Source organism: Hydra vulgaris, chromosome 02 (genome assembly GCF_038396675.1).
Source record: "Hydra vulgaris chromosome 02, alternate assembly HydraT2T_AEP".
NCBI classification, from domain to species: Eukaryota; Metazoa; Cnidaria; class Hydrozoa; order Anthoathecata; family Hydridae; genus Hydra; species Hydra vulgaris.
This window is the reverse complement of record NC_088921.1, coordinates 16,179,227-16,196,437: the sequence shown is the minus strand read 5'-3', so window position 1 is coordinate 16,196,437 and position 17,211 is coordinate 16,179,227. Positions and strand designations below refer to the sequence as shown.

At 28.3% G+C, this 17,211-nt stretch overlaps 1 protein-coding gene and 1 long non-coding RNA gene across 2 annotated transcripts; one reads left to right on the top strand and one right to left on the bottom strand.

Annotated features, from left to right (window-relative positions):
* Positions 1-945: 945 nt before the first annotated feature.
* On the bottom strand, positions 946-3,278 carry LOC136076406 (uncharacterized). The gene is made up of 3 exons (XR_010636244.1): positions 3,175-3,278; positions 1,128-1,207; positions 946-1,044 (listed from the first exon to the last, which is right to left on the bottom strand). It is a non-coding gene; the product is annotated as an uncharacterized LOC136076406 (long non-coding RNA).
* A 2,429-nt stretch (positions 3,279-5,707) lies between these two features.
* LOC136075889 (uncharacterized) lies at positions 5,708-7,519 on the top strand. Its single transcript, XM_065789331.1, has one exon. The coding sequence runs from the start codon at positions 5,708-5,710 to the stop codon at positions 7,517-7,519; it is 1,812 nt and encodes a 603-aa protein (XP_065645403.1).
* Positions 7,520-17,211: the final 9,692 nt, after the last annotated feature.

Here is a 17,211-nt window from a genome sequence, read left to right as displayed (position 1 = left end):
TATTTCTGATATAGCATTAAAAAGCTAAGAGATGCAAAAAAAAATGAAATGGAGAATTTTCTAATAAAAAAGATTTAGATATATCTTATGGATCATAAAGTGACATTGTGTATAAATATATTTGAAGCTACTTCATCAATAAAATTAATTCAAATACATAGTTTGTACTATGATTCAGCTATATATGTTTTTGCTTTTGCAAATAAACTTTGTCCAAAAAAGGAGTCATTGTCAAAGCTTTAAATGGTATGTCTAACTTTAAATGAGCTATGAATATATAGAGCTTTTGAATAACTCGAACTCAACTTATAAACGTCATGTTTGGGTTTTTCCTTTTAAAATTAATTTTTATGTAAAGAAATGCCTTTATGTAAAACCTTTTATAAAACATATAATAGGCAAATAAAATTGACATGATTATTAAGTTATTGCTTTAAAAGTTGTAAAAAGATTTTAAAAATTTGTTGCGAGCCTAACTATTAATTGAAGTTTTTTTTTCGAAGAGGTGCACTAAAATGTCAAAACTTCATTACTCTACAGTAAACTCTCTTTTACTAACTCAACAATAACTCAAGCCTAAATTTACTTTAAAAAATTTTAAAACACCCTTTTTGCAGTATTTTTAAAACTAAATTAAAAAACCACTCATAACATCAAAAGAAATAGAAACAACACTTTTATAATTATCTAATAATATTGCCTAGTTGTAAATCTTTTTAATGTTTCGTTTTTTTGTTGTTTTTTTATATTTTATTGCTTGACTTAGTCATGTTATATAAGAGTAAAAGTCCAGAACATAGAATATATGTATTTGTACACTGAAACAAGCAAAGTAAGACATCTATATTTCTGGTAAAAATATATTTGATGTTGTTATTTTAGTTGTTTTCTTTCATTTTTTTCTAAGCAATTAAAGAAAATTATATCAAATATTTTTATTAGTAAACGCCACTGAATGAAGTTAACATAAATAAACAAACCTTAACAGCAACTTCTTTACCATTTTCAAAAGAACGAAGCCAAATATACTTTTGATGTGTTTGTCTAAAAATTAGTAAAAATTTAAAGAAATTAAAAAACTGTATTAAAAATTCAGTTTAATTGCAATCACAGTATAAAAACCGTACTCAATTTTTTTTAAATCCAAAAAATGATGATCCTTTGTTGCTTTGATTTCATACGTGACATAGTCCTCGTGAAATCCATTCTAAAAAAAGTTTTAGATTTCATAATAGTAAAAAACCTAGAGTTAATTATTGAGGGAAAAAATTAATAAAATATATAAGTATTGAAGCTTTTTATTTTAAAAACAACTGAAAAATGAAAATGATACATAATATTATATAATTATATATATATATATATATATATATATATATATATATATATATATATATATATATATATACTTTTTAAAATAAAGCTTTAATTATGGCTTATAAATTTAGGAATAAAGAATTATACTCTGTTTACACATATAATAATAAAAAAGATCTTTAAGTTGATAACAATATTAGGATTTAGAGATTAAGTTGACTCCCAATTTTCAATCTTGTTAAAAATTGAAGTGCCTTATATAAATATGCCATTCGTTTCTGCAAAAAAAAAAAGAAGATACTATAAAAGCAGAAAAGCTGGCTAACAGCTTAGCAAACAAGAGCTATACCAGTTTCTGGTCTACCGTGACTTGTATTCACAGCGACAAATGGTCCTGATAATGTATGCCACATGTGGTATAATAACTATTCCACCCTGTTCAACTCAGTCAAGCCAACATGCAACTTAAATGACAACTTATAGTTAAACACTGTAATATTCTTTAATATGATGCCTATTTTGTCACTCTTGATGAAGTCCAATCTACCATAAATCATATATCCTGTGGAAATGAAGGTAACTATTTTGGACTTCAGTTGGAGCATTATCTCTATGCTAGCTAAAATTACTTTAATATTTTGTCATTGTGTTTTTCCTCCATGCTTTGTCATGGATTCATGCCTATTGGCATGAATCCATGACAAAGCTTCACACTCTGTTATTTCTCCTGTTGTTAAAGATAAGAATGGTGACATTTCCGATTCTTCTAATTATCGTCCAACTGCATTGGTAACAATTTTCTCCAAAATTTTGAAACATATTTTTGTCTCGTGCATTAATAAAAGTTTCACTGGGACTCCCAACCAATTTGGATTTAAGAAAAACCATAGCACTTTTATGACAGCTCTTATTTTGAAAGATATTTTAAATTTTTACCTATCACATGGCTCAAATATGCTTGTGGCCTTTATTGACATTAGTAAAGCCTTTGATAGAGTTTGCTTTGATACACTATTTTATAATACTCCTAATTGTTACTGCTGCAGAATAATGAGAATCTCGTAGTAAAAGCTTTTCTTAACCCAGACAGTTTCTTGCAGTCTCCGCTGATGTTTAAATGGAGAGCTGAGTTATAATTATAACACTTTAACTTCTTATCTTTATATATATATATATATATATATATATAAATATATATATATATTTTTTTTTTCTTGGGTTTTGCTTATATTTCAGTGCGTTAGACTTTGTTTTATTCTAATCCACTTTATTTTACCCATTGTATATTTATTATATTGGGCTTAGAACCTGTCGATAAATTTGATTGATTGATATTATTGAAGTAATAAAACAGCATGTTTTTGTTCGAATTTTTGATTATTTGAATCAAACTTTTTTTGAATTTTTGAAAATTTGAATCAAACGTAAGTTTGATTCAAATTTTCAAAATTAAATTATTTTTTGAAAAAACCAAGCGTACTTTTCAATAATAATTTAGCTTTATAGAACAGTTAAATTTTTGATGTAAAATAACAAAAATATTTATCTTAGGGGCTGTCCATAAATTACGTCACGCACTATGGGGGGGGGGGTTAGTGGTTTTGTGACGACTCATACAAAACTTGCTAGTGCAGTTACGAGTGTGTGACGAGTGGGGGGGGGAGGTCGAAAACGGTCAAAAATTGGGTGACGTAATTTATGGGCGACCCCATAATACATTTATATTATCCACCCCTATTTATTAGTTATACCCACCATTTACTTTGAAAAAATAGGAAAACTTTTTTTCAGGTTGCAATGCGTCGCTACAATTAATGATAGGTAGTAACATTATGACTAAAAATCAATTGTTCTTACCTGATTTATTGTGCCCAAATCGTTTTGTGAACGTTCTCTGTGGTGACGTTTTGGATAAACGATTTCTATCGTTTCTAAACGATCACTGACATGCAGCGCTAATTTTAAAATATTAAAAAATTTTTAACTATTTTAAGAACATTAAAAACATAACATTCTTTTAACTGAAATTTTCAATAAATAAATAAAATCTTATTTTATATACAAGGTAGTGTACAAGAAGACCTATTGTTTCGTAAGCAAGAAGATCCAAGTTCCTAACTATTTTTTTCTTTGCGCAGCGGCCTGTTTCTTAAAATTTGGGATTTGGAGTTAAAGATTTGAGAAAGGAACAAAACCACAAGTTTAAATATAAAAAGAAAAAAGAAAAGAGTTATAAAATTAAAAAGTAATAATTCACCATAAATTGGCTTAGAAGCAAAAAATCCCTCGTTCAAAGCAAGAGCTGAGCATATTTTACGCCATTGATAGAGAAGAAGGCGCGAACTTAAAATTTTAAATGCTCTTCTGCGGTGTTCTGTGACAAGACCATTAGGTCTTTTGGGGTACCTAAAACAAAAACTAGAAAGTTGGAAATTATGGTCTTCTCAGCTTTTGGGATTTGGCTGTGTTCTTTAGTTTAGAACTTTACTGTACTATACTTAATTTTTTTTTTTTGAAAATATTACGCAAGCTCTTTAAAGCAGTGCGCCTTAGCGTATTTATAGAGAACAAGGAGCAACATTACAATGATGTGACAATTGTTAAAGGTCGGCAGTAAGTGCAGGTCCAACTATGTTTAGAATGCATTTTTTCACCTTGTCTAATAGAGAAAAAACATTATTCGAAGTTCCGCTTCAGATATGTTAACAGTATTCCAAACAAGGACAGATTTGAAATTTATAAAAATAAGAATAGAATTAGAATTTCTATTTATTTCGTCATTTTACACATTTTACAATGTTATCTATAAATTTAAACAAATATATATAATTACAAGCTGACTGGGGCAAGTAGAAGTCAAAATGACTTATCATCAAGCCCCTTTGTGAAATACAAAAAAAATACAATTAAATTTTACATCTTCCAATATTACATAAAAGAGTGAAATTAATAAGTTTAAAAAAAAAAAAAAAAAAAATTTGGTTAGAAATTTTAGAAGGTTAAAAAAGAACTTAAAGTTAAAAAAAGAACTTAAAGTTAAAAAAAGAAGAAATTTAAGATAAAGTTAAAATATAAAATAACAAATAAAAAATTACAAATCTGTACATATTCATATACATATTAAAGACAATAAACAAAAAAAAAAAAAAAATTTAATTCGCTTCATATGCATATACAAATATATAAAAATTGTAAAATGTATTTTTTTTTTGTTTAGGAAGTACAGTTTCTTTATAATATTGCAGTGTAAAAAATTTGTAATTAATATGTAGTTGTGAAAATTTAAAGAAAAAAAAAATGTTTTCGATGATTGTTAAATGTTGTTGTGGTAACGATTAACCAGAAACTAAAGTTGTTTGCGAGCAATGTCACATTAGATGTGACATTAACTCTGAAGTTACAGGACATGAAGACAAGTGTGGTCCTACAAGTACAACTTTTAAACTACGATTAGTAAGGAGGACTTCAAAGTTTTAAAATTGTTATCTGAGACACCGTAAGAAAGAGCTTATGAAGAAGACTTTTTGGCGCTCTGGCTTTTGCGGAAGAAAGACGTATTATTTAATAGCGAAAAGTTTTTACATAAAAAAAATGGATATTACGATGAAAAACATCGAAAAAATGATTTCTAGTAAGCTTGAAGAACATAAAAAAAGTATTCTCAAAGAAACGGAACGCTTATTAAAAGACCAGGAAAAATCATTTACCTCAATAATAAGTGCAAATCTCAAAATTATCACAGATAGATTAGACATGCTAGAGAATGACATTAATAACAACAAATGTAAAATATCAAATATAGAAAAAGACCTACGTGACATTAAAGACAGCCTAAATTTTCAAGAAAACAACATCTCAGAAAAAATATCACAAATAAAGAAATACTACGACAAAGAAATCTATTCATTATATAAAAAATCCATAGATCTAGACAATCGATCGAGAAGAAACAACTTAAGAATAGATGGAATACAAGAAACACTAGGCGAAAGTTGGGAAGACTGCGAAAAAGCTGTTAAAGAAATTTTCAAAACAAAACTGAAAATATAAAGCGAAGTAGTGGTTGAACGAGCTCATCGTATTGGACAATTTAAAGACAACAAACCAAGAACATTAGTTATAAAACTTTTAAACTTCCAAGACAAAAACAAAATTCTCAATGCTGTAAAGTATATTCAAAGGAACTGGCATATACATAAATGAAGACTTCGCTCAAGAAACAATATATCATCGAAGAAAGCTCTGGGAAGAAGTTAAAAAACTAAGAAGCGAAGGTAAATACGCCATTTTAAAATGCGATAAAATATTTACACGAGCTTTTTAAAAATAGCGCAACACACTTTTGTTTTATTACTGAGTAAACGCGTTCTAAATTTTACATTCTAAAATAATGGCAATAAAAAATAAAACAATAGATTTTGAAACGATGCGCTTTAATGTCTTTGAAACCGCGAATAATATACTCAATGACGCTGATACGCAAATTTTTCAAATGTATAATTTTAACTCTCGATATTTTGAAACAGAAACTTTCAAAACTGAACTTGAAGCTTATAAAAATAATTTTACGGTAATGCACATAAATATAAGAAGCATAAATAAAAATTTTGACAAACTTAAACATTTCCTAATTGATTGCAATTATTCATTCAGTACGATTTGCCGAACAGAAACTTGGTGTTCTGATGAATCAATCCAAAATAACTCTAACTTTCAAATTCCAAATTATAAATTATTATCTTCTGAAAGGAAAGCATACAAAAAAGGAGGAGGGATCGCAACTTATGTTCGAAATGATCAAGTGATAAAAGTGAGAAAAGATCACTCCATTTCTAACCCCGATAGTGAGGTCTTTAAAATAGAGATCATCAACTCCAAATTTAAAAATTTTATAGTCTCTACCTGTTATAGGCCACCTGAAGGTAATATTAAAAAATGTTCTAATTATCTAGAAGAAATTTTTCTTAAAATCAATAAAGAGCAAAAAAAGTTGTTCTGTATCGGGGACTTAAACATAGATTGTTTAAAATACAAAGAGTGTCCGATCACTAAATTATTTTTTGATAACATGTTTCAACATTGTATTTTACCAATTATTAATAAACCCACACGGGTAACCTCGAATACTATTTCTGCTATAGATAACATACTAACAAACTCATTTCTAGATACCTCCTTAAAAGCAGGAATAATAAAAATTGATATAACAGATCATTTTCCAATTTACTTTACAATAAAACATGATACAAAAATAAATAATAACTCGAAAAAAAAAATTTATAAAAGAAAAATAAATAAAAATTCTATTAAATGTTTTAAAGACACACTATCGGCAGTAGATTGGGTTAAAGTGTATCAAGAATGTAACCTTGGGAACACAAACTCTGCATATAATACTTTCACAGATATTTTTCTAAAACACTATAATAATCATTTTCCAATCAAAGAAAAAGAAATAAAAGTAAAACATTTGAGCTGTCCATGGATCACCAGCGGAATCAAAAAATTTTCAAAAACTAAGAGACTATATGTTAAATATTTGAAAAACAGAAATGAAGAAAACCTATCTACTTATAAACAATATAAAAATCTTTTCGAAAAAATCAGAAAACATTCTAAAAAAGTTTATTATTCTGAATTACTTCAAAAAACAAATGGAGATACCAAAAAAACATGGAACATCATGAAAGAAATAATCGGAAAAAAGTATATAAAAACAAACAGCTTACCAGATAGAATTATTATAAATGAAATAGAACACAACGATAAGAACTCTATTGCCGAACAATTCAACAATTTCTTTGCAAATATTGGCCCTAACATGGCGTCTAAAATTCAAACCGCAAATGACTCCTTTGAAAATTATTTTACTGATCTTAATAGCGAACTAACTTTCAACGGATTAAGCTATGAAGAACTCGAAAATGCAAAAAACTCTTTAAAAATCAACAAAGCACCAGGAATTGATGAAATTTGTAGCAATATTGTAATGAGTATCTTTTCGATAATAAAGAAACCCCTCTTCGAAATATTTAAATCTTCAATTACAACAAGAACCGTTCCAGAGAAATTGAAAATTGCAAAAATTGTACCAATATATAAAACTGGAGAACCATACTTACTAAACAATTTTAGACCAATCTTAATTCTTCCTGTATTCTCAAAACTCCTCGAACGAATAATTTATAATAAATTATACTAATATATAACAAACAGCAATATCTTAAATACAAAACAATTCGGCTTTCAAAAGTAACATGCAACCGAACATGCAATCGTAGATCTTGTAAATAGTATCAACTACTCATTTGTTAATAAAGAATTTGTTTTTGGAATCTTTATAGATTTATCGAAAGCATTCGATACTGTTGATCATGCTACCCTGCTCAAAAAATTGGAAAAATATGGCGTAAAAAATGTTGCATTACTCTGGTTTAAAATTTTTTTGCTAAACAGACAGCAATGTGTTAATACTGATGAAAATATCTGTTCAAAATTGCTTAAGATTAAATGTGGCGTTCCCCAAGGTTCCATTCTAGCTCCCTTATTGTTCTTAATATACATTAACGATCTTCCGAAAGTCTTAAACAAACTTGATGTAATAATGTTTGCAGATGATACTAATTTATTTTATTATTACTAGATCTATTGAAGAACTCTTTGAAACAACGAATATCGAACTTGAAAAACTTAATATGTGGCTAAAATCTAATAAATTATCTTTAAACACAGAAAAAACCAATTACCTTTTATTCCCCATCCCATCCCAACCAAAAAAGAAAAAAAAAACCTAATATATTACCATTGCTAAAAATAGAAAACAAAAATATTGAAAGAACCTCAATAACAAAATTTCTAGGTTTACTAATTGACAAAAATATTTCATGGAAAGCACACATTGACTATTTAAATACAAAAATAACCAAAAACATTGGCGTGCTATACAAAGCTAGACCAATGTTATCCCAAAAAAATCTAAAACATCTTTATTTCTCATTTATACAGACCTATTATACATATGGTAATATAGCATGGGCAAGTACCAATAAATCCAATTTGAAATCACTTTATCGACGTCAAAAACATGCCGTTAGAATTGTCTATAAAAAAGACAAATTCACTCATGCTGAACCTTTGTTAAAACTGCTTAATGCACTAAACGTCTATAGAATAAACATTTATCATAACTTATTGTTTATGCTGAAATATAAACTGAGGGCTTGTCCCATCACATTTCTCAAATGATTTCTTTAAAATCAATAGAAATAAATATGACACTCGAGAAGTAGGAAACTTTAATATACCGTTTAGAAAAACAAAACTATCGCGTTTCACAATTTCATATCGCGGTTCCTATCTCTATAATAAACTGATATCCAGAAATGCCATAATTACAAAATTAGATAACCTAAATTGTTTGAAAATCTTACTAAAAAAATTCGTTTTAAATATAAACAATTATATGAACTTACACTAAACTAAAACTGAAACTAGAGCCAAAATTAACGTTAAAACGAAAATCCCAAAAAACTTCAATAACAAATATTAATATAAAAAATATATAAACCAAAAATAATTTTATTTATGCCTAATCATATATTTATGTGTGCAAAATCTAGCATTTATCAATTATTTTTTATCTTACATTTTATTATATGTGAATCCAATATAAAATGAACTACCATTATATTTTGTGAAAATAGAAACATGTAAAAACAAAAATACAAAAAATATTACTAGTACAAGCGGTTTCTTGATGACAACCATCTGGTCTTCTGCAAGTTTCCCGCGTTCTTTTAATAATAATGATACCCTGCAGTTATATTTTTTGTATTCTATAAAGTTGTGAGATTTTATTTTTTCTCTTACCATCATATATTTTATTGTAAAATTGTAAATTTGTATCAGTTATATAAGAATATATAGTTAATTTGTATCAGTTATATAGATATTTGTTATAGTTATATAGAATCACAACATTGTAAAGATAAAAGAACAAAAAAAAAAAAAAAAAAGACCTGCATGTCTTAGCCTCTTCACATATTTCTAATTCCTGATAAAACCTATCAGTTATTACCATTAAAAGATCAGCCGTAGAACTAGAAGATTAAAATATATATTAATGATCAAAAAGTAAATTAGTAGATTCAATATGATAGACTAATTGTTTGTTAATTAAAGACTTGTAAACCTTGCTTATAATACTAAAAAGACTAAAGGGATAACAAATGTCGCTTTCAAGGAGACTGGAAAACAAATGTCCGGTTTGCATTTGTTAATTAGTTTTGAAAGTATAGACAACAGCAAGACTATAACATTTAAGTTGTTTGAACCACAATTTGTAGAAAATTCGAAGCTTTTGTTTCAAAATTGATTAGGAAATCAATTTTGAAACAGAAGCTGAAGTGATAATAATGTAAAGCAATTGAGTTTGTTGGCTATATTAGGTAGGATGTGATTAGTGAAATCAAGAGATAAGATTGATAAAACGTTTGTAGAAGAACTTTTCATCAATTTCATCTCAAAAGTAGCACACAAGGGCCATCACAAAGACAATCACGAAAAAAGTCCCAGTCAGCTTTAATAGGTAGCTATAATAGGTACAATGATAAGGGGATTCTGATGATAAAGAAGAATGAGACACATGCACCTAAGAATGAATGTGAAGAAAATGAGTACTAACTAGAATCAGAAACAAGATTCAAGTCGGTTAGAGAAGGTAATTGATTTGGCTTGTCTGGAAAGAGAGTTGGAAAATTGAGTATTTGTGTTGAAGATTGAGAAGGTTAAAGTTGTGGGACTAAACGCCTGCATAGTCACTGACACTAGAACCAAACCGTGATTGATAAACGTTAAAGTCATCAAGAGCGATTTTTGATAAAAGATAAAGCTACATCAAAAATTACATTAAAAATAATGTAGTCTTGAGATAAAAGAGAGCGATATAGAAAAAAGACTCAACAGAAAAAAAATTGGTTCGAAGACCACGAATATTAGCGAATGACAGATTTACAGAAATTGCTGATAACGATAGTATTTTATGTTTTATAGATTTTGATGGTAGAATTTTTTTTAAATTGGTTAAAAGACTCGAAGCGCAGGTAGTACTCAGTACACTATCTAGTGGTCCAAGCAAAATCCTCATTGCTTTTGTTAAACGCTTAGCCGTAACAAAGAGCTTCAAATGTGGCCTCGACAATGCACACCAAAAGTACAAACAGAGACGCCACCCATGCGCAACATGGCACTGTTAGTACTGTGATACTTTACAGCTTTTGATGGAATCAGCCTCTCTGAGAGTTTCCATAGAGTTTGTGAAACCTGACTACCAGTCGGCTTCACAACTATAAAACTGAGCTATAGAGCTGTACGCTCATATGGAGATAATATAATGAGTTGCCTAGTCATAAAAGCAGTAATACGAGCTAAACTCATGCAATGAGTCAAGAATCATCATTCGACATCCTAAACTAGAAACAACGTATAACTTTTTTCCTAGTTATGCTGGCTGGGCTGTTTCTTAAATTTGTATTTGCGTTTTTTTTTTGGTAATTTTTTTTGGTTATTATTTTTTATTTTTCTAACTTCATCTTTGCAACTAAAAATGGCTCTATTTTTTAAAAAGCTAGCAAGTAACAAATAAAATACTTTTATTAATTTATTTACTATATTAAAAGTTTATTATCTTATTAGCAGCTTTGTTGCGAAACCAAATACCCAATAAAATTAAAAAAACCCGTTAATATCGGTTTACTTAGAATTTCAAGTATTTGCACTTTTAAGGAAAAAAAGTCAATTATTACAATATAACAAATTTATTTCAAATTATTAATAATTATTACAATATCGTTACAAACAATTGTAATATAACAAAATTTCCTAAACAGCGCTAATATAAAATAAAGTTAAAGTTATTTCTTTTTGCATCAATTTTTATTTTTTTTTTAAACCTTTATTGTTCACTGTTGCTATATGGCAACAAATTCATTGAATTAGTGCTAATTGACTCTTGCTCTCTATAATATCAATTTAATAATATTTTTACAGGACCCATTTTCTTTTGTACTAAAGTAAACTTTGTGACTTTAGTGCTATTGGAAAATGGGGTGTATATACCATACTTTTGGATTCTTTTTGTAAAGAGAAAATATTTGTAACAATTAGCTCTTCTTACGTGATTATCAATTAAAACTGTTACCTTATTTTATCTTTTATTAAGGCAAACTGAAAATGTGTAGAATACCCGGCTACTAAGACTATATTCCTCAAAAATTCAACCATAACTTGAAAATCAATTACTTTATTATATAAATAAGTTTATTTCGTCAATTTGTTCACATTTTAAGATATTATCCTTAAGATTTAATAGATATATATAAATACAATCTGACTGGTGCAAGTTGAAGACTAAATGTAATATCGTCAAGCCCCTTCGTGAAATAGAGAAAAATATAATTTTACCAGTTCTAATATTATACAAAATGAGTGAATCTAAAAAGTTTAAAAAGAAATAAAAAAAATTAAAAAATTAAAAATTAAAAAAGGTTTGAAAAAAGGTATAAATTTTGCAACACAGAAAAATACTTTTACATAAAAAAAAGGAAATTACAAATCGGTTTTTAACACGTACGTAATATAAACTAAATAAAAAGATAAAAGATATATATCAGTAGATTTTATTTTTTTTTATATTTTCGTCAAGAACAGAGTTCCGTAAGCGAGGTCCCTGACATGTGATTGAGAAATCAGACTTTTTTAGTGATGTTAGTGGAATTTAGTAATTACTTATTGAGTGTCTTGCTTCACATTTATGATTAATTAGAAAATTTTTATAAAAATACTTTTGAATTATTTTATTTTAAAGTTTAAACATAAATAAAAAGTTATGATAAATATTCAGTTCATACAGGTTTAGAGCAATAATCTCCTTGAGTAACAGCTCAGCACTTTCGTACCTGTCTGCGCCCAGAACTAATCGACTTGCTTGCTTTTGTTTTGTATAAATATTTTTTAGGAAAGATGAATGATGCCCAGGCAATATTATAATAGTTAATATAACAATGTATAAATGAATAGTATAAAATTTTTAAACATTTTTTATTAAAAAGATGCTTTATCTTGTACATAATCCCCAAAGTCTTTAAAACTTTGTAGTAACACTACTTTGAGTAGAGGGTACTCCCTAAAGAAGGGTGTGTGCGCCTCCACTATTATCATTATTCAGAGGCGTTTCTCTGTGCATTAGGGGAGGAGGAGCGTTACACCAATGCACTCCTCCTCCTCCTCTTTACACACACACACTTAGAATCGCTTCTGAACAATAATGATAGTGATGATAATGATGATTATGAAAAAAGCAGAACAACATTTTTAAGTTTGCCAGAGATTTTGCATTTGCACCTACAATGTCTAGAAAAATTGTGAGAGCTTTACCGGTTGTAAGACCATCGAAAGGTTAGAATATAAATCTCCAAAAAATCGCAGTTGTAAAGCTTCTGTGTCTTTACCAATTTGTGGTGTACGCAATGATTTTGTAAATCATTTGCAAACATTTATGGTTGTTTTTATTATGCTTCGTTTAAGAACTTTGTATACTGTTCCGGAAAAAGGTGTCCGTGTTTTAAAAAAAAGGTGCTAAAGTACAAAGGTATTTATAATATAAACATGAGCACATATGTAGGTGTTCATGTTCTTATAATAGGTGTTAAAGACAAAAAAAATTCCAACTGTTTAAGAAAAAGGTGTTAGCGTTGTAAAGAAAAGGTCTCGGCGTAAATAGGTGTCGAGTAACAAGATGCTAAATGCGAAAAAAAATTTCAAAGAAGACGTAAATTTTTTTTGAGCAAAAATAACAGCATTCATTTTTTTTATACAGGGTGGTCAAAGTTACCCCGAAAGTTCGTAATCTGCTGGGGTAACATTGATCACGTAAATAATAGTAGTATTTATACTCATTTATAATATTATAACTATTATTGATGAGTATAATGAGTTAATAGTCATCTCAAATTGGCCAAGTCATTATTTATTCTACCTAGATGGTTTTTTAAAAACATTTTAATTTGAAAAACTTATTTTGTAATAATAAAGATTATTTATTATTAAGCGGAATTGTTTTTTTTTTGTTTGTTGTTTTTGCAAATTTATGAAACTTTATATTTTTATGAGCTATAAAGATAAGTTAATTAGTGTCAATAATTTACTAATTTAATAATTATGTGACTGCCAACTATAAATTATAGTTTAATAAACTTTGAAGTAAGTTAATAAACTGCACATTCATTTTCACAAGTACAACTTGCAGAATTTGTTTGCGTTACTTATATTTACTTTTTGATGTTAGCTCTAAGTTAACAATTCGTAAATATAAAAAACTTTGTATTGGAAAATGTATATATAATACTTTTTCTAACGCCATTACTTTGAAAGAGTGTATGGAAGCAATTTATGAAAGAAACCCTGATCTTCAAACTTTAAAAAGGTTTAAAATATCAAAAAGTAGTATCCACATTAAAATGCATTCAAAGCATAAATAGTGCATTGGTGCGTAAACCAACTCACTAATGATTAGGAGCATTTATTTTCTTCTAGAATAATGGTTATGTGTAATTGAAAATTTTTATTTGATTAACTTGATGTAAAAATGTTAGTTGCTGCTTATTTAAAATTCCAAAAGCATGCAGTATACAGTACAATTTTTTTAAACAATATAACTGGCGATGATTGGTTTCAAATCATGTTTTGGTTAACCCATAAAATTGCATCAAACATAAAAAAACGTGTATTTTTTCTAACTAGAACAATAAAAAAAGAAGAATTAAAAGTTCATTTTGAAAACATTAAAAATAAACTCCAAGGATTTCCTCCTTGTAACAGTTTAAGAATTGATATATTAATAATTAATTAGTAAAGTAATAAATAGAGGATGTTTGTTTATGTTAATTAATAATTATAAATTATAATATTGTTTATTTATAAATTATTTACAATTATAAATAATGTTTATTTATATTAATTTTTATTGTTTATTTTTTTTCTTAAAAACAATTTTTTTTTTTTGTATCTTTATTTTATATTATTCAAAATATTACATGCTTTATTGCAATTGGTACAAAGTTTTTTATATCTTATTTATTTTTATATCTTTTTTTGTCTTAACTCATATACAACTTTCCGGATATCAAATGGCACAATGATGACAGGATCGAATTATTAAGTGCTCAATATAGTGCAGCAAGTGTTTTTCTTAATACTTTGGCTAATCATAACCTAGAACAATTAGTCGATTTCTCAACATTCGAAGCATCTAATGGTAAAGCAAAAAACATTTTGGATTTAATTATTACAGACTTATCAACTAGAGTAATCAACTTATCTAGCTCTCTGCCGTTAGGTAATTCGTCGCAAGGTCATCGCATATTGAGCTAGGATTATGTCGTCCTTTCTAAAAATGAGACTACTTTCTTAAACAAAAAAAATGACTTTAATAAAAGTGACTATACAAATTTCGGTAAAAAGATTATGGAAACTAACTGGAAGCAATTATTTGAAAATAAAAACACTAATGAGTGCTATGAACTTTTCTGCAATAAATATGATAAACTCAGCAAGCAATTTATTCCGTTAAAAAAAAGTCCATACCACTTGTAATGCGCCGTGGATGAATAAGGAGGTACTGGCTATGATAAAGCAAAAAAAACAACTGGGCAATTATTTATATGCGACTAATTGGCGATCAGCGACACTGATTCGTGAATATAAGAAACTAAAAAGCCAAGTGCAGAAAGCATGTAAACGTCGTGTTTGAGTATTTGAAGCACAACTAGCACCAGATAAAAGTAATCCTAAAAGGGTGTACGCTTATGCTAAGATGCAACAGAATGTTCATGTATCTATTAGAGCTATATCTGATGCAAAAGGTGAAACGTTAACAGAGGGAATACATATCGCAAACAGATTTAACGAACACTTCAAATCAGTTTTTGTTGATGATAGTAAAAGTAGTCAGTTACCTATTTTTGAGAGAAGGCATTATCAAGAGGACTTAGGCAATTTTGAAGCGACACTAGCTTATTTGAAAGGTTTGAACCCGAATAAATCTATTGGTGCTGATAACATTAGTCCAAAGGTACTTAAAGAATGCGCAGCTCAAATGACTTACCCACTCACTTTACTTTACAATAAAGCACTGTTCAAAGGCTCAACACCTACAGCTTGGAAACCTACCGTTGTTTAAAAAAGGAAGTCGTCTTGATGCCGCTAATTACAGACTAGTGTCTATCACATCAGCTCCATGTAAAGTAGTGGAAAAGATTATCAGGGAACAAATAACTAAATATATTGAAAAAACGAACTGCATCTCACATAATCAACTTGGATTCATGTCCAAAATAGGATGCACGTTTAACTTATTGGAGAGTGTCGACTACATCACGAAAGCGTTAAGTAAAAGAAATTTTGTCGATATTGCATTTTTGGACTTCGCAAAAGCGTTTGATAAAGTTTCTCACCGTAGACTACTTCATAAATTATAAGCATATGGGATTAATGGCAATGTTCTAAAATGGATTGAGTCATTTTTGATTAGTAAAAAACAGCGAACTGTTTTAGGTCAACACTCTAGCGACTGGACCGATGTTTTAAGCGGAGTTTCTCAAGGGTCTGTACTGGTCCAACATTATTTATCATTTATATAAACGACTTAACGGATAAGTTAAAATCAGTTCATAAAATCTATGCTGACGACACTAAACTGTTACAAGAAATAAGACCTAATTTTCACGATGCTGATCGCCTAATCCTCCAAAACGATTTAAACATTGTCACAGAATGGTCAAAGGAATGGCTAATCGAGTTAAATGTTTCAAAATGTAAAGTTATGCACCTTGGTTATGGAAATAGTAATCATGAATACGTAATGAATGATGGAAATACATCACTTACTCTGGAGGCGACAATCGAGAGAGACCTGGGTATCTTGCCCTCAGCATGCAAAAAGGTTCCGTCAGTTAACGCATTTAAGATTAGAATTGACAAGTATTTTTTTTCTACAGCTGCACACAGTACATCTTTTACTGAAGATTAGCTGCACGTTTATTAATTAATTCGTGCTTTAGCAGCTACAAATATTGGCTTTTTAGATACTATTTGTCATAGATGAAAACTTAAATTAAATGAAAACAATCTTTTTTCCCTTTCTCTCAAATTTGATATCAACTTGCTTGCTATGAAATACAATTGCTTTTTTTTTACTTAAAGTTTATATTTCACAAACCATAAATTTTTTAATAATATGTTGGTTTTATTTGTTTGTTTTTTAATTATTTGTTATTTTATCTAAGAGGACTTATTTAAATATATTACTATTACTATTAATATGTACAACTTTGTTTATTTAAGTAAAATAAACGGAAAGCCACAATAGATTGAGCTTACGACTAATACAAATTGAGAGAAAGAGCTGTTTCTATTGAGATGTTGGATGTCAGCATAGTTTTAAGTAAAGGAAAAAGGAACTTTATTTAATATAGTTTTTTTTTTTTTTTAAATCCTATTAAAAACATGCCTATCATGAGTAAACAAAAAGTTTAAGAAGATCGTCTTTATTCTTGAATATTTAATTATTTGTGTCACAAACTCGTTATTCAAACATTAGGGTATTGATGTAACGTGAACACCTTTATTTGCATGAACAGCTTATAAACGCAACACCTACAAGGTGTTAATGTATCAAGAAGACATTTTTTGGCATAAAAAACCTTACGGCAACAACTAATCGGTGTTCATATAATATCACGCGTCTACTCCTTTTTTCTTTAACATGAACACATTTTCCGTAACAGTGCATATAAAAACAAATTTGTTGTTAAATGTAAACGAAAGTGTTTTCTGTCA